The following is a 23,457-nucleotide window of genomic DNA, read 5'->3' as shown; positions in this document are numbered from 1 at the left end:
GGCTACCAAGACTGTTTCCATGCTAAAACTGAAAGGGATCCAGGTAGACTCATCTAAGCGTGTCCACAGTCAGCTGGCAAACGCCCACTCATGAACCTTGCCCAGGAAAACAACATTTGCTACTGGCCTAAAATTATTAAGGTCTTCCAGGTCAAAAGATTATTTATTCAGAAGGATTCTCAGCACTGCTTCATGCAGTCAACATGGGAGCACTCTCTCTTGCAAAGAGCCATTAATCACTTCCCTGGCCCAGTTGGTTGTTCCTTCTTTGTTGGCTTTTATCAGTGTGCCCACTTGTGGACATGCAGATGTTTGGTCTGCAATTTATACCACCCCTTGCCATCAGTTATGCTTCCTTGAGAGGATGGGATTTGCAGGCTAAAACACCTGAAGGACCATAAGCTGCTCACCCTAGTTCTATAATTCATGCAATGTGAGCAGGCTGCACTGCAGAACATCTGCAAAGCTTTAAGGTGTTTCTTATCTAAACACTAACATTTCAAAATCAATTTTTGTGCATGTTTTCCTGTAGAAAATTTATATTATGGGGGTTTTTATGAAGCTGTGGACGCAACCTCATAAACCATAATCAATGCAACTATTTTAACATTTAGGACTAAGTGCACAAAGTCATTACTAACTGCATTACACTAGATGTTAAGCCTTAAATTAAAACAGTATGCTATTCCCCATCCCATTCTAAATTGAATGGAGAAAGCTCAAGTACTTTCCCCATGTATGTTACTTTTTCTTCTGTAACTTTATTTTCAGTTCTATTAGTACATCTCAAATGTGTTAACATTATATTCCTAAAATAGCAAATACAAGACACTCTTAGCAAGTCATTTTTGTCTCCTGTAATTTAAGCATTCTTCAAAATGCACTTTCATGTGAGAGGCAAGTAGCCTTTACACTAAAAAGGGCCCTTGATTAAATGTCTCTCCCTCTACCTAGTCATTAAAGGATCTTGTACCTTGACCCTTCACTATTGAAAGGGATGCAGATGAGAATGGGCACTTCAAATGTGATAACATTCCTGTTGTGGAAATAAATGTAACCGAATAAATAGAGGATTTGAAGGAAAGTGCTTAGGAAAAGAAGCAGTACACTGTACAGACATTACTCTGAGAAGACACAATAACTGTTAAAGCATCTGCTTTACATCAGACGTTGTGCGTCCACCACCCTCCAGATGAGCTGGATTGCAACTGTCATAAGCATGCACACAAATCAAATACCAAAAGGTCTACCACTTAGTAACTGTAATCCGTCTCTTCCCTTGTCCTGCAAATGTCAATTATATAAATACTCTGAAAGCAAAGAATTAAAAATAATTTAAACATTAAAGCAATAAAACCATAATAAAAATTAACTGTATCTTTACAAGTAGATAGAATGAATGTCTGTACCACATACCAGCTCCTAGCATTCTCTTGTTCTCCACATCATTGCCATATAGTTGCATATATGAAACTTATTACCAGGTCAGACTGCTGACCCATCAGTACCACCAACAGTACCACCTTCTCCTGCCTTGGTGCTATCCAACTGAGAATAATAGTCTTATAGTCCAATACATCTTGAAGGCAAAAGGTTGTGGAAGACTCCTCTATACCCACTCGCAGTAGTTCTCCAAGGGTCTTAGACAGGGTTCTTTTCCAACCCTACCTGGAAATACCAGAGAATGAAACTGGAACCTTCTACATATGAAACAAGCACTCTACCACTGAGCTACAGCCTAATACAGAACTTCTATGCATCTTGGAAAGTTTTACTGGAATGTGTCTCCACCCTCTCCTCCAATGGTAAAATCAGTAATGCAAGTAGAAACTTTAAATAACATAATATGTAAGCTTTTAGAACCCTGGCTCACTCGTGTCTTTCAACAAACCTTATAGTTCCCCTTGTGCCCAGGCTCATCACTTTGCTATTCTGTTTTGTATATTCATCTGTTTGTCTTGCTGAATCATAGTCTTGCTTATTAAAGGTACTGGCCAAATGGGTATATACAGCATGACAAATTACACTCCATGTTAAGCATGGGTTGAACATGGATTGTTGCTGAACTCTGGATTGTTACTTTGTTATGAACCCAGCCACTCTAAAAAGTCATGGCTTGTTGTGAACTTTGGCTTGTTCCCTGTAATAAACCATGGTTAGCTAATGTGGCTTGGTTCACATGGAACAACAACCCACACTCAACCACCACTCAACTCTGAATGTGAGTCGTCATGTTGACGGAAAAGGTTCACACAATGCCTTCGGTGGGAAATATGAATGGACAGGAGAGAGATGTAATGAGCAAAGTAATGAGGCTAAACATAAGGGCAACTATGATACTGGTTTAAAGACATGAATAAGCCAGGGTTTTGAAACCTAACATTCTATACTCAATACCCTGGTTTGATTACAACCCACAGTCAAACGTGTGGGGATTGTCATGTTGTGTGAACCCAGTCACTGGGCCTATTTCCATGTCATGTCAGCCCATAATGGCTTAATTTCTGGCAGGTCTATTGCATCTTACTGGATACCTATAGGCACCATTTTTCATGGTACCCATGGATATCTGACTTGCTATGGCCTATCATGCAAGCAAAGCCAGCAGGACTACACAACTCTCAATCCCAAAATGAGCTTTGCGTGGGCTGTGGTATTGTATGTACCAGGTCACTGTCATAAAGTCTTACCTGAGTAGTCTTATTTCTGGCAAGGTGTCAAACAGAAGAATGTACCAGCACTAGACAACTGCATGAGTAACATACAGTTACTCACTGACACTCCCATGCCAAAAGTAAGCCTGTCTTGTAAGCCCAAGGCTCTTGATTTTCCAGATACGTAGAAGCAGAGACAGAATAAAACAGAAAGGAAGACAGATAAAAGGGAAAGTCTGCTAAGATACACTAGAGAGGGACTACTTGACATTATGACTTTCATGACCTCCCCAGATCTAATCACTATATCTTGCTGTCAGCTTCTAGATAATCTTCTTACATGAATCAGCAAAACAGACAATCATGCAGCAATTCCTACACTGGAACTGGCACACATTTTGTGACGAACATTCAGTGTGTACTGGTTGCAATGGCACCTGATGGACATTCTTCAGTGTTGCATGTCCACTGTCTCCACTCACAGTAATGCACATTGCAACCTGGAAAAATACAGCATGCCAAATTACCAAGTCTTTCAGGCCCTAAAGCTAAGTTCCAAAAACTGGTTAAACTCTGAATTTTCCATAAGGTGACTTAAATCCAAATACCCATGACTGACAGAGATGAGTACAGTGCAACAACAGTCCTCAGAGCCCATCAAAACATAGGTGTGGACACAGCCATCTCCAATGCTAAACACTCAGGACAATACCCTATTCTGCTCTTGTGCTAACAGGAATGGCCACTAGCAAAATGGGAAAGTAGTACCTGTTGCTGCAAACAGAAATGACCCCAAACCATTGCTTCCAGAAGGGGAGACATCAGCACAGCTCCTGGAAGGGAGTGCCACTAACTTGTGCCATTCAGGAAATACAGTTGTCAGCCCTGATGCTAAAAATGATCTGGAAACTCAAACTTTTTGTATGTTAGGTCTGGTATTACTAATTAGGGCCTGCATTGTGGGTTTTATGTTGCAGACATTGGGATGTGGCAGGGATTGTTTTAAATAAAATGTATGAAAGATAACTCATCATCCACATTGCATCATTTGTTCCATGGGTCCCTTTTTATATTCTTTTTTCTGGTTTATGTTTGTTCTGTCCTCTGTTTTAAGGTGCACCATTCCCATAAGGTAAAGTCCACCCTGTGAAGAGTCTGCTTTGTTTCTATTATTCTATTTTGTCCTGTTCTTCTTTCCTCCTTTTATTCCCCACATCTATTCCTAGTATCTTTATATTTCTGCCTAGAGGGTGGTTGACATGGAAGAAATGAGATGAAATTCCTGCCGTAGGGTTATAAGATAAGGGTGAGAGAGGTGATGCAAGAATCAGATTTCACTATCTGATGTCCTTGGCAAGACACTAAGTTGCTGGAAGGTATCTCTGTCCTGTTTTGCAGTGGTTGCTCAGCTTTCCATACTCATTCTGTGCATTTTCTTAAGTTTGATGTTCTGTCTGAACACAGCTAATTAAAAGTATACATAATAGAAACCTTAAGAACAGTGTTCACATTTCAGTATAGGAACATTTTGGCCTTTCTGCCCTAAAGAAGTAGCAAGGGGTGCACTTAAGCTCCCACACAAATGCGTAGCCTGTACAGACAATCCCATGTTCTTAAGGCAGAGAATTGCTTTTACTTGAGGTACATTACTTTGAGTGTCTCTGATGAAAAATGCAACACAGACATAGTTAAAAGAATCATGTGTCCATTAAATCTACAAGTTTACGTCTTTACTTCTAAAGACGTTATTTGTATTACCCTGCTGAGTGATCCGTGCAGCTCTTCCCCACATAAGTGCCTTTAAAGCTCTTGTACTATGTATGGCAGAGAGGTTTTGTCACTTATTAAAGGTCTTATTAAAGTTTTGAAAGCCTGAACTTTGTTTTGTTGATTAAGTAAGCAACTAGCTTTCATGCTTTTATAGCCTCTTATTTCTGACTTGTATTCTCCAGCTAACGGCAATCAAAGCAACACAGATAAAGGACAGCAGAAATCCAGTCTGTGAGAAAAGCTAAGCTGCTAGCATGTTCGTAGGTTGTTCCTCAGTAATAATGTGATGGGCCAGAGTGGAAGCGTGAGGGCAGGGACAGACCAGTGACAACATGTCCATCCTGTCCCATCTCGCTCTTAAACCGTAACCTACCAGTGCTAGCCACTTAGCAAAAATAAAGCAAAAACACAAAGTAGCTTACAGCGTGGAGTCAGCTGCACAAGAGGGAATCACCTAATGTATGCTCTTGTCAGGAGCGAATATGCCTGCATAACTTCAACATACACCGTAAAAGAACGTTTTACAAAATTTAAAGGAAAGACTATTAAGTGCTGTGGAATTGTTAGTGTCTGCAGAGTTGATGGTGTCTCTGCTAGCAGTATCCAATGTTAGCAATCTGCCAGTTCTAATCATACTGCAGTAATAGCAATGCTGCTACCGCAACAGGAAAACAGCATTTGCCAACTCAGCATAAGGTACTACCCAAAATACTCATGTGATAGTGGGCCAGTTCCATGCACTCTGCACTGTCTAAGAAAACAAGGGTTCGGATCATTCCTGCTCATCCCACACCCTTGCTTGCTACCAAGTATGAAAGAATAATATGAAATTAACATATTCAAATACAATTCCAAATAGGTGGCTCTGAATACTATTCAGCTTATTCTAAACTATTTAAGAAGTATCATAAGTATCTGAATGTTGTTTTTCCCCCACAAAGTTCAGATGCTGCACTTCAGATCTGAAACCAAGTTTCATCTGGTATCAAGTAAAGCATTCAAATGCAAATATACCAATTAATTGATTTTATCACACATTTCAGCTCTGATAGAAACATGCTGATACAAAGGGCAAAAGTACACTTTTCCAAAGAAAAGAGATGACTGAAAATGTTATTCTCATTATCAATGCGCTGTAACAGATTTAGGAATAAAGGAGTTTTGACAGGCAGATGTAAAACAAAATCTAGTACTCTTACAGTACAGTTTAATGTAGCAATACAGGTTTCCTCTTAAATATTATGTAAGATCTTCCAAATTTCATTTTACCAAATATTACAATGGACATATACTACTTTCCCAAACTGTAAAAAGGTAATTTAATTGTGATTCAGTAAGTGCAGCCTAATCAATAATATTAAAGATATATTACAAATTCAAAATGGATTCACCATCCTATTTATAGTGGAATAATAGTTAAAATTGCAAAGTGTTTTTAGCTGGAACATGTTTTCAAATCGATGCAGTTAAAACATTCCAGACCTGCCCTGAAATTTTCCATGTTTGACTTGTAACCATCACTGGAATTTGTTCATTTTTTTCACATAAAAAGCTTTAATAGTGGAATTTGTAAAAATGCATTCTACTGACACAGATTACAAAATCTACCAAGAGATTGCCCTGTAAACTGAGCTGGGAGCAGTAAACTTAATAGCAACAAGTCAGACTGGAAGAAAAGCTGTGTTCAAGCAGACGAGGGTCTTTTTTCCCTCCAGGTAGTTCTTAGCTTTCATGCTAAATTTTCAAAGAAGTAGAAGCATGTTCTGTCTTCAAAAGAGCTGCCCTGTGCTTAACACTGAGCGGCATTATGAGGCCTGGATGTTTAGTTTCCCCTTGACAAGTACTCAACAGTCAGAAAAGGGCTAAAATGCCAGAAAAAGGAAAGGTAAGTTGTGACATGGAGTACTGAACCTCTCGTTGTTTGACTGTAGCCTCACCCCAGAAATATCTCTGCTTACATAGGATATGGAGCAGATTGGTCAGTCACTTCCCCACCCCCTCAGCTCTTTCAGGAGACACATGACATGAGATAAAATGCTGAACATTATATACAAAGTAAAGGGAACAGGAAATTAATGTCTGAGTGGGGAAATGGGAAAATACCACTTGAGTACATTTCTGAAAAAGTTGTTAAAAGACAGAGTGATGAAGGAAGGTGCAGACAAAACTGGAACATTGATTGGGTCAACAGATCACCCAAGATAGAAAAGCACACTACGCAAGATGAGAACGCCATGTCTATTTGGCTTTTCTACAAAGAAAGTAGAGCCCATGCGATGAGTCCATGCTTGCTACTTGGTTCCTGTAAGCATGTATGGGCAAGTTGCCAGGATTTGTTTAAGCATTTAAATCAATCAATTCAATCTATGGAAAGTCTAAAGAAAAGTTGAACCTATGGAAGCTTGCATTTAGGAGAACAGTAAAGTCTTGAAGAGAGGGTCATGCATAGAAATAACTGTTTCCCTCCATGTATTCAGATGTTTCAGAGCGACTATTCAGCTATCTGAACTGAGTGCTCATTTTAAATGGAACTTGGTTCATTCTAAACTACATATGTAATAATACTGTTACACTGTCATGCACCTACCACTGGTCAGTCTTTGGACCCTAGGTTTATAGACATCTGACATATGCCACCATGCCTACCTACATTTAGTGGGTACCAATCAGCAGTAGAATGTCTCACCTCCATGTTTTACCTAACAGACTTTTGTTATGATTGTGCTTGCTTGTTAGAGCTCACTGAATTGAAGGATGGTAGATGTTACATAGTAAAAAGATGTACTCATTTATGTTGTCTAATCTTCATATGAAAATCTGCTTTCCCCAGGTAGCATATGGATTAGATCCAGAGTATTATTCCTATGGATGGAAGATCTCCGTTCATCACAGAAGGTTTCTGAACCAGTAGAGGAATCCTGCTGGTAAAATGGCAGGAGGCAGGTTATTCACCTTCTCCCTACATTTCCCGTATGTAGGGACAAATCTGTTCAGCAGGGTTGGAGGAAAAATGGGTAGTGCTAAGGACTGTATTGGGAGACACCAAAAAATCTCTACTACTTTTCTGCAATCAGAAGCACTTTGAGCAAAAAATCTATCCAGGAGATGCAACTGTTCATGGAAAACATGTCTGGGTAGAACCTAGTGCCATGGGATATAGCATCAGTCAGAAAAAACTAACCTAACATAAATTGAAGATACCAATTTTCCTTAACTACTATGTGGTGTTCCTGGAGACAGGGTTGGGGGAAATATAATCTGTACATCTGTAACATGTTACCTTGTTTAACAAGGAAGGTACACTGTAGCATTCAACCATTTATCAATTGCAGCTGCATAATGGTGAAAGCCTAATCGCTAATTATAAATGTGGAAGTGCACCTGCTTTTAAATATAATTAATTTCAGGAAACAGGATGAGAAAACAAGGGGTTGCAAACTGGTTAGTCTAATTTTACTGTGCAAAGTCCCCATTCTTCCCGCTTGCAGCTGACAAATGTTGTTCAGAGACACAAATAAAGTAGCCTCAACCTTATTTTCTCCTTTTGTATGATTCATTATTTAATACTTATTAATTGAAAAATGTGGCTAAATTTCAGAAGCATTTGTTTTACTCAGCAAATCATTCTGTCTAGAAAGCACCGATTAAGCCGTTTATCAAAGGGGAACAGACAAGGTCATCTAAGCTGTATCCCGTCAGTTATTCATTATCTTGTCCTATGTAGTAATTAACAATGGAAACATTTCCATAAATCACAAGTTATCTGATATTCCAAACTGATGAACAGTCAAAACACCCTTTCCTTTTTCTGATTAAAATTATTTGGAGTTGTTTTTTTTAAGCAGAGAACCATCAGCTAAACCTATTTAAAGAATCTTTTTATGTACAGAGGAAACACTGAAAGCAGATTTAATATAGTCCAGGAACAGGCATATTTACATCTAGTGACTCTTTGGAGCTATTTATTCCCTGCTTCAATGAACACCTTAATGCTCCAAGTTGAAAATTAAAATGTTTGTGGCATATGTAAATAGTTTGACTTATCAGCTATACTTACTGTTAAGGTACAGGATGTACTTATTTTTAAATATGATATATTAGCTTTTTAATTTGTTCCATCTTACTTGGCTAACAACCACAAATCAGCAAATATACATTGTCAACTAAAGTTAATTTGTATAGTAGGGAGCAGAAGAAAAACATTTCAGGAACCAAAATTAATTAGATGGAACCAGGGAACTAAATAATTAGTCTGTTCTTATTTATTACTTAAGGTAATTTTTGTTTTTAAAAAGTATCACTATTAAAGCATTTAAATACTTCCAGTAATTGGATTTTTCCTTACAAAGCACAGTTCCATTTGCATCTTTTCTAAAAATGGCTTGGTAATCCTAAACATAAGTACAAAGTCTTCCATGATTGAAGGTGAGGTAGCAAAATTAAGAGTGCAATCTTGTTCATGTCTTCTCAGAAGTAAAATCTGCACCATTCCACACAGCTTATTTCCAAGTAAGGAGGCATACAACTGGCGCCTAAGTAATTTAGTCACCCCACTGAATTTCTTCAGTCCCCACAATCTGGATTAATTATGATGGCCCATTATTTGTATCTACTGAAAATGATAGCTTTATAAGTAGCACGCAGTGAAGGGTGATAACTACTGTAAATTGTGAAAAGTGATCTGGGAAGCTACTCTCCAATAACATTAGAATGCCAGTGGATATCAAATGTTTAAACGTCCCTCAGGGTTTTAAAAATATCCTTACCGATAGAACCCACATTATTATTATCTTTGCCAATAAGACATAATCAAATTCTGCATTGGAAGCAGAGCCACCAAAAAAACTTACAGTGTGGCAATTCAGTATTCCAGCCATGCCATTCCTTCTCCCTGTTTCTCTAACTCCTGGGTTTTGTACTTCTACAGATGTTATGATTCCCTACAAGCCTACTGATAACTTTGCCCTTTGTGTAGGTAGTGCCATTTCAGCAATGGCACTCACAAGCTGCAGGATGAAAATAGAGGAAATTATAGGGGGCACATGAAACACTTATTCTGGCAGAGATTTGCCCGGGTCTGCAATTATGTCTATTCTAGCCCACAGAAATGCTTCCAACACCTTGTAAGGTGGCCACTATTATCACATTATAGATGAAGAACACTGCTTGACAGGTAGCATCATCCTAAGACAGAGTGAGTTTGTGTCCAAGCACAGAATTGGAGGCTTAATGTTCGGCATATTGTCTTTGTTACTCTGCTGATTTCTCCAACAGCTTGGGCTAGCTTCTGCAGGTTGGGGGAAGCCAACGTATTTGAATTGTTGATTTGGTTTTATTGTTTTGAACTGTCATTCTGTTCAATTGTGTTCATAAACAAATATGTTTATGTTGAAAAAACATAAACAATAGGGTTTATTTGCAAAAGCACCCTGTAAACCCTGAGCAAACTAATAGTTATGAAATAAGAAGGAAGGTTCTCTTACGGATCAGTAACTGGTTAACGAATGAAGAGCAGAAACAAGGAATAATTCCTTCCAATGGAGAGATGTAAATAGTAGGGCTCCACAGGGATCTGTATAGGACCAATGTTTTTTAATATTTGCATAAATGATCTGGAATTAGGCAAGACTGATAACATTGCTGGTGACACCAAACTATTTAGGGGGCTTAAAGCCAAAAGAAATTGTGAAGTGCTCCAAAGGGATCTCTCCAAGCTGGGAGAATGGGCATCAAAATGGCAACTGTGGCTGCAAATAAGCAACTTCAAATAAAAGCTGAGCTGATGGTGGTTGAGCAAGAAAGAAAGCTGTGAAAGCTGTAAAAAAGGTGCAAAAGGTAATTCCTTTTGTAGTTGTAGCAGGCACAACTACAAAAGGAATTAAAAATAAAACTGGCAACATCATATTGCCCTTATAGGAATCTATGTTGCAATCACACTTATAGTACTTCATATAGTTCCAGTCAATGTACCTAAAAACAATATTGTAGAGCTGGGAAAAGGGCCACTAAAATGATCAAGGGGTTTGGGCAATGCCCTTATGAGGAAAAGTTCCAACAGGTGGAATTACTTGACTTAGAAGAAAGGAGAGTAAGGGAAGACATGAAAGAGGTATACAGAATTGTGCATCCTGTGAAGAAGGTACACAGGAGACATTTTTCTTTTTCTCCCATAATACTAGAATGCAGGGTGATCCCACGAAGTTGACTGGTGGGATATCCAAGACAGACACTAAATACTTCTTCACACAGCATAGTTTAACTACAGGGTTCACTTCTGTGAAGTAAAGTGATGGCCACCAATTAGGTTGGCTTTAAAAGAGGACTGGACAAAGTCATGGAGAAAGCGTTATTGACTGCTATTGGTTTTTATGACTGAATACCACCTCCAGTATCAGAGGCAGTATGTCTGTGTACACCAGTTGTTGAGGAATTTGGGCAGCAGGATATTGCATATCCTACAGGCAGCTGGTTGAACACAACACTGAACTAGATGGATCCCTGACCTGATCCAACAGGGCTCTCCTTATATCTTTTAACCACACCAAATCCAATGGCACTGCTTTATTCATCAGTGTAATACTTCTCACCTGGAGGCATCTCAGGTGGCAGGTAGTGAGGCTCTTGAGCACTAACATGAACCCAGTCAAAGTCATCATAGGGATCTTGATGATAATCACAGGGCCCTGGTCCATCATCAAAGGTACAACCCCCTAAAAGAAAAGAAAGAAAGAAATCAGTTTGTTGTAGTTTTCATTTTATATTGTCCCACAGCTGAAGCTTAAACTACCACCTTCAATTGGGAATGGAAGCATACAGGAAGCAGACAAGAACAGAATTTGTGTGTTTGTACCTATGGATCCCAGTTATTAATCTGCCTACTTCATTGAAAGATGCTTACATATTTTCTCAGGGCACATTGCAGTGTTAGGGGCTCTCCTCTCTACCCCTTCTTGAAGCTATTGCAGATTTAAAAACATGGGCTGTCATTCCTACACTATCTGTTCTGATCCTAGCAAAAGAGCTTCTTCTGAATCCAGCTGCAAGCTGCCATTCTTAAACTTGGTAGCTTTGCAATGTTATTGTTGGGGCTGGATCATTACAGTTAAGAACTGATGCAACCACAAAAAGCTCATTCACAGGGAGCTTAAATAGCAGCAGTAAAAGCACCACTATTGCCAACAACCTCTGACCTGGAACTCAACTACTGGTAGCAGACCCTGAGCAATCTTCAAAGCATAGACCCAGTCTTTATCTGGGATTTGTATTTTATCCAGAGACATCAATGGAGGCTGGTGGGGACAACTCCTGGGATCCATGGTGACCTGCTATTCTCTCAGTCTGAACATCTGGTCCAGGCTACAGTTCAACTCTGGAGCAATCCAAGAGCTAACACTTCCATGAAAAAATGGCTGGATATGAAAAACACAGGTAACACTGTCAAAACATGTCACCCTGGCTTAAACAAGGGGTGGGTTACCTGAAAGCACTTTAACTCTCCAAGTCATGCTGCCAGGGCATGTGATAGAATGAACCATGGCTGGGCAGGGATTGTGCAAATCATGCCTGCTATGTTCCATGGCTCACAACAAGCCATGTAGCTTGTGCAAACCAGGTCAGTGTGCAAGAAGTGGGGAGTTGATTCTGAGCAGTCATCACAAAAGTTCAGATTTGTTTCACTGCCATCCTCAAACAAGTTTTGAGTGATTTTATTATCAACATCATTGTTCTTCAAATGCATGGCACCTTAACCAAATACAGTAAAGAGTGGTACGATTTGAATAAGTGCTAACATACATATGCCTACTTCATTCATTCCAGAATGCATTCTAAAGGGAATTTTACTGCAGTGTACACACAGCCCATGACAGAGTTCATGAATTTCCATGCCTAAAGTTATGTTTTAATCCCAATAACCTCATCCATCATCATTATTTGCTTACCATAAACCTATTTCAAACAAATTCCCTTAACAGTGTTTTAAAAAACGCAGCTCAAACCCAGCTGGAATGCAGCTTAGTATTTACTTAAAGAAGCAGATAACTGGTGAGAGATAGGTGGGGAAATTGAGCAAGAATTAATGATACACTCCAATTGAAGGTACTGCGGCCTATCCAATTTGCAGCGTTGTATTAAACTTAGCATCCAGCAAATCCACAGAGAAAAATGGAATGAAATACACTAATGCTCTCATTAGTACATTTTCCATGTAGGCCAGTGTATTACTATCAACCTCTCATAAGATAGACACTTGTCCCTGAGACTACAGAAGGACCCAAGAGACATCCTGCAGCAGTTCAGCCAGCTGGGTCAGACAATACTGGACAGGTGGGCAAGTACCACAGGGGTGCATAAGGCAGTATCCTATGTCTCTCACAAGGGCAACAGGCATCAGCCAAAGGATAAACTTTGCAGAAGCTTTTATCTCAGCCTACACTTAGAAATCCTTGGCTTTGCAGCTTAGCTTTGAAAATGAAAGGCAAGATCAGATAAGATCATCTGTGATAATCTCAGAGAAAATGGCTGGCTGTGAACATGCATTAAGAGCACAACACAGAGTGGACATTCTAGCAAATGGGCAAGAAACAAGTGTCAATTTTAGGATTAAAAAAAGGTATTGTTAAGGAACAGAACTGCCCAAGGTCAAAATAGTGGTATGCAAAAGTCCACTAGTTTAACTGAGCTCCCTATTCATGACCTGAACATTTAAAAAAAAACTTTAAAAAGCACATTTGTGAATTTTAAATAGCTTACCTTTCAAAACAAATCACTGTGAATACTGAGACATTGCTAGTCTACAAATATTTAACACATTGCAACATAATATAATCACTAAAAGAAACTGGGGCCACCGAAACTTTGTTCAGAACACAAATTAACCTGTATATTTGGTTCTGGTTCAGAAAATGCTAAATCTACCCCCACTAGCGGTTCAAATTCAGGTATGATCTTGGAAGTGTGTGAGAATCTAAGATGCTTTTACTAGGTCACTCAAATAATTTTAATCCATATTTATTAGAAGAGATGGCAGGTAGCGGAAGCATATTTAATCAAGGTCACCTAATGGGGGAAAGGAGAGAGATACCTAAAGATTTCTCTATCCTGCTTCTAATCTGGCTATTAACTAATATTCCCTTTTGTTTAGGGGACACTGGATTGAAAGAATTAATCACTTAGGAAATTAGAGGAGAAAATGCAAAACGGGATATTGTTGGATGGCAATCCTAACTTTAAGGTCTCTGACAAGACTGGGCTACTTTTCTAAAGCATCTAAAATCAGCTGTATTTCCACCCGAGGGATTTTTTTATATATATATTAGGCATTTACGAATCACTTTAGATTGTCAAACAAAAACAAAGAGCTATGTTCTCTACTGAGATGATTGCTTTGTCAGAGCAAACTGTCAAGGATGGCAGATTATAGAGTGGAAAGGAGAGGCAGAAAACAAGCCAAGAAACATTAAGCCTTTAAAAGTTACCACAGTATTCTCACCAGGAGTCCTTTTTAATCAGCATCTGTCATGACAAATCTCAACACTCAAATCTTGTCCTCTTTTAGATTATAGTAACTCCATGGCCATACAGCAAAATCTCCCATTTCTTTAGATATTTAACTGATAAAGGAACAGTGGTATTCCTTTCAGCAATGTTCTCACTGTCCACTGTCACAACAGCTAAGTGACAAGTCTGCTTTAACATGCATGCATGCCTTAAGGGCAACCATTACCCCTTAATGGCTTAAGTGCCCTCAAGCCTATAAATGTAAAGTACCAATAGATCTCACATGGACTCATTTGGAAGATTAATGTTCCTAATTGTTCTCCTTCACAGCACCTATTAATTTGAGGAATCCAAATTCTGATTAGTGCTAACTTGCAAATGCAGCAGCAGCAAACAAGCAAATTTCAGGATTTTTTCCATTTATTGCTAGTAAATAAATTTGATGCCCTTGTCATGGTCAGATCACTTCCTCATAAGGTTTGAGCTCGAGAGCGGCCTTTCCCTCTGCAAGGGTGCGGACCCGATTTTATTGGTCCGGAGCCAGATGGATCCTGATGGATTCCTGGAAGCTCTGGAGGATTTTCCGGTTGACAAGGCTGGTGATCCTATTGATGCCCTGGTTGAACTGTGGAATGAGGAGATGACCTGGGCTATTGACACGATTGCTCCCAAGCGTCCTCTCCCACCTGGCAGAGCCCATTCATCTCCTTGGTATACGCCTGAATTATGAGCGATGAAGCAGGTTGGGAGATGTCTAGAGCGTAGGTGGAGGAGATCACGGGGTGATTCTGATCGAACACACTTGAGAGCCCATTATCGGGCCTATGCTGTGGCGGTGAGGATGGCGAAGAAGAAATTCTTCTCCGTTTCCATTGCCTCCTCACAATGCCGTCTGCGGAGCTTTTTCGGGTGGTGCAGGGGCTGTTACATCTGGGCCCGAAGAGAGATCTGGTGCCACCCTCGAAGGCCCGCTGTGACAACTTTGCCAAGCATTTTAGGGAGAAAATCAGATTCGCCACGAGCTTGACTCTACTATTGAATCAGATTTCACTCGGGAGTTGCCATCGACGCCATCGAGTCCACAATTAATGGATGAATTTCAGTTGTTGCGGCCTGATGATGTGGACAAGGTGCTTGGCCAAGTACATCCTACCACTTGCTTACTAGACCCATGCCCATATTGGCTACTTAAGAAAGCCAAGGACGGGATTGGGACCTGGATCCTGGAGGTGGTCAACACCTCTTTAAGAGACGGCCGGGTACCTGCCCCTTTAAAGGAGGCGGTAGTCCGGCCAGTCCTAAAGAAGGCATCCCTGGATCCAGAGGTGGCTGCCAATTATAGACTGGTGGCCAACATCCCGTTCCTGGGCAAGGCACTAGAGCGGGTGGTGGCGGGACAACTCCAAGCACTCTTGGATGAAACTGATTATCTGGACCCATTTCAGTCTGGCTTCAGACCCGGGTATGGCACTGAATCTGCCTGAATCTGAGGCAGTGGCTGTGCTGAACTGGTGCCTGGTCAAGGTAATGGGCTGGATGAGGGCCAATAAACTGAAGCTCAATCCAGACAAGACGGAGGTCCTGTTGGTGGGCGGTTCGGACCTTGGGATGGGGGACTTGGGCCTTGTCCTAAATGGGGTTGCACTCCCTCTGAGGGACAGGGTTCACAGCTTAGGAGTGCTCCTCAACCCTGAGCTGTCTCTGGAAGCCCAGGTGACAGCGGTGGCGAGGAGCGCCTTCCTTCAGCTTCGGCTGATCCATCAGCTGCGTCCCCTCCTAGAGAATGACTGCCTGGCGACAGTGACACATGCGCTGGTAACTTCCCGATTAGATTTCTGCAACGCACTCTACGTGGGGCTACCCTTGAAGACAGTCTGGATACTTCAATTGGTGCAGAATAGAGCTGCCAGGTTGCTGATGGGGACTGGGCGTTGTTCTCATATAACCCCAGATCTCCGTCAGCTCCACTGGCTCCTGATTGAAGTCCGGGCCCGATTCAAGGTGTTGGTTATGACCTATAAAGCCCTAAACGGCTTGGGACCTGGATACTTAAAGGAACGCTTGCTCCCATATATGCCCTCCCGCCCCCTGAGGTCAGCAGCAGATGCCCTTCTCCGGGAACCATCTGTGAATGACATCAGGAGGGTGAGTACCCAGAGGAGGGCTTTCTCTGCAGTGGCACCCCATTTATGGAATGTGCTCCCCAGAGAGGGCCACCTGGCGCCATCATTATTTGTTTTTCGGCGCCAGGCTAAGACCTTTTTATTTAAAACTTATTTTAATTGTTAATTTATTTATTTAACAAGTTTTTTTTTTATTTTTAGCTGAGAATGCACTGAGGTTTTATTGCACTGGGGTTTTATTGTATTGTTATTTATTTATGTTTTGTGAGCCGCCCCGAGGCTTTATTGCGATGGGGGGGCATAGAAATGTTTTTAATAAATAAATAAATGTGTACTTGCAAGGTAAGCCTGATGTTCTTATCTACTATTTAAAACTCTTTCCCATCATGAAGCAGTAGCTACAGTAAATGCAAAAAAGGATCAAAAGGCAACCCAGATAAATTCTAAAAAATCTGGCACCAAGCTCTAGCTTAAATAGTAATAAATATCTACTGCACAACTTTACCAATTAAGCACATCATATGCTTAATTGGGATCTCGGGTTTCTGCAACTGTTGTAATTTGGTTAGATTGGTGAGGTAGTTTGCATTTTCTGAACCTGGTCAAATAGAGTTTGAGTTCTGGGAAAAAAAGTCTTTGTGGACCCAGTTGATTTTTTTATGACCCAAACCTGATTGCTGCTTCTGTACTACTTTATCCTGGAGATGCTTCAGCTTTTGGTCTTCATGAGGCTGTTTGTTTTGATATATTCCCCAACAAACTCTAGGACCTTCCTAAGACAGGTGTATTCAGTCTGGGATCCTGTGGCATGAACTGCACACAGGTGGATTCCTTGCAACTGCTCAAACTCTGTGACTTCTGGAGGCAATGAATTGCATCAGAGCTTCTTTAGCTTCTTTTCACAGCAAATGGAATTAATATTTATACAGCCAAGTCCCAATTGTGTTTACTTTCAGGCTACACTAAAAAAATTTTTGCACATCACTGTTTTGAATATCTTGTATTTATCAATTTGTAAGACTGCCACTTAAATCTATTTCAGTTTCAGGTTTTATTATAATCAACTATGGAAAGGTCAAAGGGGAGTGAATGTTGCTGTAGAGCATTGTATGTGAAGTTAGTAATTTTTCTTCCTGTGTGCATAACTGTGAGATTGCTTGCACTGAACCATTTTAGCATGTTGATGCACTTTGGAGAGATATTGTTTGAGCTTATCATTTATATATAACAATCCTGAATAATTTGTTATCATTAGTAAACATGGGAAACACACCACTCACTCAAACTCCATTTTTAATGGACGATGGCAGAATTCCTCCCAAGCCGGTTTCCAACTATTGATTTTAATTGCCGTACTTCATGTGATAGCATTTCTTTTCAGAATTCTTTTTGGCTTACCTTACTGTATCAACCCTGGATCTTCGGGTGACACATCTGCACAATTACACTTGATGTGCCAGCTGCTATCCTACCAGGGTCAGGCTGACCTGGCAACAGTTCCCCGTGCCTTGGTTGCATCATGCTTAGGCAAATATAATTCACCATACCTGATACCCTGAAGAGTTTCAGTGTGTTCAAGATGCCACAGCAGCTATAACAGGACCTATTTGACCCGACCTGAAAGATCTGCAACAGTTTCCAATGTGTTTCTGGGCTCAATGTAAAGTTGGGTTTCACCTGCCAAAAGGCTTAAGACCCTGCTTTCTCTGGGAATGCCTGTTATGTACCTGCCCAAATGTTAAGATATGCAGGAAAGACCCTTGAGAAGACCATTATCTTTCCAGGTCCATTTGTCCAGCATGCACAAAAAGCCCATTTTTAATTTAGTCCTTCTAACTGCGTTTAGGGTTTTGCTGTTCTTGATTTTTTAAAAATATGTATTTTAAGGTGTCATTAGTTTAAACTGCTGAACATTGCCTTGATGGCATTTTAGCAAATAGGTGGTATGTAAATAGTACAAATGCATACATTGCAACAGATAAATGCCTGCTTGCATTACTTTTGTGCAAGCCAATGTTCTTTTTTTGTCCCTATTAGTGCAAGATTTCCATGAGGTGAAGGGAGCATTGCTTTTTCTAACAGCTTCCTTGATGCTACTTGTTTAATCATGCCAGTGACTGCCTGGCCGTGCACTACATTTTCTGACTTGTGGGATGCATTCTAGCTGAACTTTTCTTATTGGGGGGGGTTTGTTTATTTATTTATATTTTTTCTAGACCGTCCCATTACCAAAGTTTCAGGACAATTTAACAATACAAATGTACAATAGCAACCAAGCATTTGGAGTCATCTAACCTTCCTGACTTTCTCTTTCAACTTACTTTCTACCGGTCTCCTCGCTGCTGACAAATTTTCAGTTTTGAACACAAATAAGGCTGTGCTAGACTTCCTTGGCAATCGCCTGCTTACAAACAAACTAAATTTTAACTGTGGTTGCTGGTTCTCTTCAGTTCAACATTCATGAGGGGTCCTGAACACCACTTAAGTCCGGAGTCATTTCCCTTCTTGCTTCAGCGGTTTCCACACTATTATCATTGAAACAGTATTGTATGATCTCCCTCAGGTAATGTCCCTGGCATGTATATTTCCCTTGGCCTTTTTGACTGACCACCATCTTTTATGGTATGCTTCTTGCCTTTTCTTTCTGCATCTCTACTGAGGCTATCAAATATGTTATCACCCAAAATCAGAAGCTCTCCAGCTGCTGTCTAACTTCCCCAAGGTTCTGTTTAAAACTGTTCTGCCACTGTTTTGAAATTAATGCTAGCTGTCTGGTTAAATTCTAGTCCATTTCATACAGGCCCTGCTAATCAATCATTACCTGGTACCTTGCAAATCTAAACACTTCCAATATCAACTCTTCTGACTCTTCCAGCCATATCAGTGCCTTGAAACTCCTGGACTTCACTTCTCTAACCCTAACTGAACCTCTAAATGGAAAGGTAGCATTTCAGAAAAAGCTACCTTGGAGAGCTTGGCTTTTAGCCTTCAGCATAAATCTGATCTCTAGGACCTCATGGCTCCATTGGCCTGTGTTATCAGCAATGACGGACACTGCAACCACTGTCTTCACTCCAGCGTTATTGGCCAAGCTAGCTAGAAAAAGCTAGATAAAGCAAGCAATTCACCATGTCTCTAATGACTGAACCATCTAGAACCATGAGCTCTAACACCCACCCTCTGGAGGCATATCCTCATCCATTCATCCCTTGCAAAGAATAATTTCTTCAGAAGGATGCTCTCCTTGCCTGAGATGTCCATCCTCTGACTGTAGCCGTTGCTTTGATAATAGGACACTGCTATCAGTTCCCTAAGCCTAGACCACAAACCTCTACTACTGCAAATGTGTCCAAGCCAACAACCTCAGTTTCAAGTGAACACACACATTTCCAGAAGACCAAAGTTCATTGTAGACAGCACACATCCACAATGTCTGTTAACAGGAGGCAGCCAGGCAGTCATCTCTGACACTCAGTGTAATATCCTGGACACGCTCATGCTCTACGTTTTACTTTCATATCTGCTTTTTAATCAAAACCAAAACAGAATATTAGTATTATTATTGGATTGTTTACATACAGTCTAGGTTATTTACTAGCAGACGGTGGGAATGGGTTGATTGCCTGGCTGCTTTGACCTGTTGATACACAGATACTCACCCCATGTGTGCTTAACTTCTTTACTTGATGCGTTTGCTACTGGGCCCGAGATGTTTCATCACTAGGACAGCTTCTGACGCTCCAAGAGCTACCTTGTCAGCCGGACTGCCTGGCTAGCTTCCCAACTGCTGCTGCAGCCAACTGGATTAGAAGGTCTCATTTTAAAAGCAGGGGAAAGTATTCAACTACTGGGCTGCATTATACTCCAGGGAGTGGAAGGCTAGATCAACTGACCACTGGGGAATAGAGATTTTTAGGAGGAGTGTAGAAAATGGGAAGATTAAGGAGAGGGTGTCACTGAAGCTCCTTTGGGAATGCAGGGAGTAGGTGATTGGCAAGGCCACTGTCTGCCTGAGACCCTGAAGAGCTGCTGTCAGAAAGGGTTAGCTGGTCAAGACAGACAAAATCCTTTAACAAAAGAACCAGTAGCATCTATCGTGCAGCATGATGGAGCTTTCACACAAGACCACTCCAAAATCCCACGTAAAAGGAAATGCAGGCCCAAAAGAGACAAAGAATACTCAGCACTGCAGAGAATAGGCCCCGTGAAGTGGTCCCAGCTGCATATCACTAGACAGTGAGGAAGAAGAATTTCATCCACTCTGATTGTTGTTTCTAAATAATGCTATACATTATACCAGGCTCCATCTGGACTATGTATCATTCCCTCTATTTCCAGCTTCAGTCTTCTCATTCTATTTTCAATTGCAGTCTTCTCACACTCATGGTACATATCCAAAGTGCCTACAAGATAGGGACAGGTCTGGATAAAAGATGGAATTTATATTTTGTCCTGGGGAAAATCTAGGCATAAGAAGAAATGATCAGGGCATGGAACAGAGCCTAAACTGAATGTTTGCAAGCTCCGTGCTAGGACTGTCACTAAATGGCTTCTGTGACAGCCAGCTTTCTCCTTCTCCCCTTCATTCTCAACTTTCTTTACCGGCTACCTAGCCTAATAAAGAGTTTCCAATATCTCAAATGCTTGCACACTATTTTCTGACCTTTAATGTTGACCTAACATGGATTTAGAAAGTTTTCTTATGGGCAGCATGTTTACCTTGGCTTATTACTACAATGTTATCTTTCTGAAGATGGAAATAAAATTCACATATCACATAAAATGATAAAAAGCAACACTAAAAAAGCACACTACTACCAAACCACTTTGCTTATAATTCAAATTTCTCACCATTACCTACGAAGAACAGTCTTATCCTTTAAGGACAACTCAACTCAATAAGCATTGACAAGACTCATCTGGAAATCCAGGCAAAATGCCAGCTAAATCAGGAATTAATGCTACAAATTAGATATGACATGGCATATATGGTGTATATTTCATTTAGAACCAAAGTAATTTCTTCATCAGTGGTTAAAGTTAAAAATAGCCCTGATATTTGTGAAACACCAAACATTCCTGAAACTGATGCAAATTAACTCATTCAGAAGTGTACTTTGGACTGAGATGAGCAATTAACACAAAACAATGGGAAATACCAAAGGCTGTACATGCATTTTCACATAGAAACACTGAAACAGAGCGAGTCAGAAGGAGTCTCCTTGGCCATCTAGTCTGACCCCCCCACCAGCTCCAGCTGGGTCTGCTCACAACATGCCCACCATGTACAGGTCTAGCCTATCCTTCAACACCCTCACCGATGGGGTCTCAATCACCTCCCGTGGAAGCTCATTCCATAGCCACGGGGTCCTAACTGTCAGGAAGTACTTCCTGCCATCCAAATAGAACCTTGGTTCCCTGAGCTTCACTCCATTAAAGTGCATTCTGCCCTTCACCTCAGGGGAGAGAACAGGTCCCTGGTCCACCTCCGTGTGACCTCCCCTCACATACCTGTATGTCACCAACATATCCCCTCTGAGTCTCCTCTTCTCTAGGCTGAAAAGACCCAGTTCCCTCAGTCTTGCCTCATACGGCTTTCCCTGCAAACCAGTCACCAACCTTGCGGCCCTACGCTGCACTGACTCTAACCTGGCTATATCCTTCCCGTAATGAGGGACCCAAAATTGGGTGCACCAGAGTCATATTGAGTGGTAGTAATACCTCTCTCGATCTAGAAGCCACACTTCTGGCTATGCAACCAAGGGTGGCGTTCACCCTCTTGACCACGGCATCTCACTGCTGACTCATGTTTAGGCTGTAGTCAACCAGCACCCCAAGGTCCCTTTCACAAGTGCTGCTCTCCAGCCACTTGTCACCTAACCTGTACTTATGACACCCATTCCTATGCCCCAAGTGCAAGACCTTGCACTTATCCACACTGAACACCATCCCATTGTCTCTTGCCCACTTCCATAGTCTGTCTAGATCCTTTTCGATCTGGAGTACCTGCTCCTCAGTTGTGGCCACTGCCCCCGTTTTAGTTTCGTCTGTGAATTTGATCAGCAGACTGTTCACCCCTTCTTCCAAGTCGTTGATGAAGAGATTAAACAGGATCGGCCCCAGGACAGAGCCCTGGGGGACCCCACTTGTCACTGGCTGCCATCCTGATGATTACCCACTAATGGTTACCCTCTGCTTTCAGTCAGTCAACCATGCCCTAATCCTCCGGGCAGTGCTTTGGTGTATCCCAAAACTCCTTAATTTCTCAACCAGGATATCATGGGACACTTTGTCAAAGGTCTTGCTGAAATCCAGGTAAACCACATCTACTGCATCCCCTCCATCTAGCCATCTCGAAACCTTGTCATAGAATTCCACAAGGTTGGTCTGGCAGAACCTGTTTTTGCGGAAGCTGTGTTGTGTGGCCGCCAGCCTCCCTTCCCTATCTAGCATCACTAGATCTCTCGCTATTATGAGCCTTTCCATTATTTTTCCTACAATGGATGTAAGGCTAACTGGTCTGTAATCCCTCATGTCCCTACAACCCTTTTTGAAAATTGGGACCACTGACGCCACCCTCCAATCCTCTGGAACTTCACCCATTCTCCACAAGGCCTCAAAAATGGAGGCCAGTGGGTGTGAGAGAACCCCTGCCCACTCTTGCAGTACTCTTGGGTGTAACCCGTCAGGACCCAGCGTCTTTGTAACGTCCAGTGACCTGAGGAGCCCCTTGACTTCTAGGGGGGTGACTCTAATGTGACATGCAGTTTCAACTAGTATCCATTATCTTTCAACCTCTCAGATAACTGTGTACCAAGTAACCAAAAAACTGTTAACATATACCTCATAAACAGGAACAAATTTGACTAGAGACATAGCAATGCAAAGCAAACATATGTTAATCTTCACCACCAACAAAGAGAATGGTAGTAAACAGTCGATGCAAATTAAAAATGGGCTAAACCAAAATTCCCAAATGTGTTGTCCTCCAAGTGTTTTGCCTACAAGAGTGAGCATTCCTGAGTACTGGCTATGCTGGCTGGGGCTGATGGATACTGAAGTCTAAAATATCTGGAGGGCAGTGAAATGCAGAAGGCTGGGCTATGTGTGTGTAGGCTCTTCTATGCGATCAGGATTCCCAACCAAATGGCTGACTCAAGAGTGAAACTAGCAGACGTGATTCCACTCCATCTAGACATATTTAGTATACCACTGGATATACAAGAAATAAACACAACCCTCTGTCCATGCCAATAAAACACACTAATTTGAGATCTAGCTTAATCTTTGACTGGACTCCAATCTATACATACAGAAACACACACTGTATTTTGCACAACTCAACGGACTGGGTTTTTGTTGGATCTGCAGATGGGAATACTCTGGCTATCTGGTCATGTAGATTACTACAG

General features: G+C 41.2%; 1 protein-coding gene across 8 annotated transcripts in view; it reads right to left on the bottom strand.

Annotated features, from left to right (window-relative positions):
* The window catches only part of PTPRK (protein tyrosine phosphatase receptor type K), a 363,911-nt gene that overhangs the window by 269,467 nt on the left and 70,987 nt on the right, over positions 1-23,457 (bottom strand). For 7 of the 8 annotated variants that reach the window (XM_044424851.1, XM_044424869.1, XM_044424876.1 and 4 more), the window contains exon 2: positions 11,012-11,134. In XM_044424851.1, the coding sequence (XP_044280786.1) occupies positions 11,012-11,134 (123 nt within the window). Of the gene's footprint in view, positions 1-9,907; positions 9,962-11,011; positions 11,135-23,457 lie in introns of those variants that run through there. The other variant, XM_044424901.1, reaches the window with a different exon arrangement.

Source organism: Varanus komodoensis, unplaced genomic scaffold (genome assembly GCF_004798865.1).
Source record: "Varanus komodoensis strain SLA01 unplaced genomic scaffold, ASM479886v1 scaffold1, whole genome shotgun sequence".
In the NCBI taxonomy this organism is placed as follows: Eukaryota; Metazoa; Chordata; class Lepidosauria; order Squamata; family Varanidae; genus Varanus; species Varanus komodoensis.
This window is presented reverse-complemented; position numbering and strand designations above follow the sequence as displayed.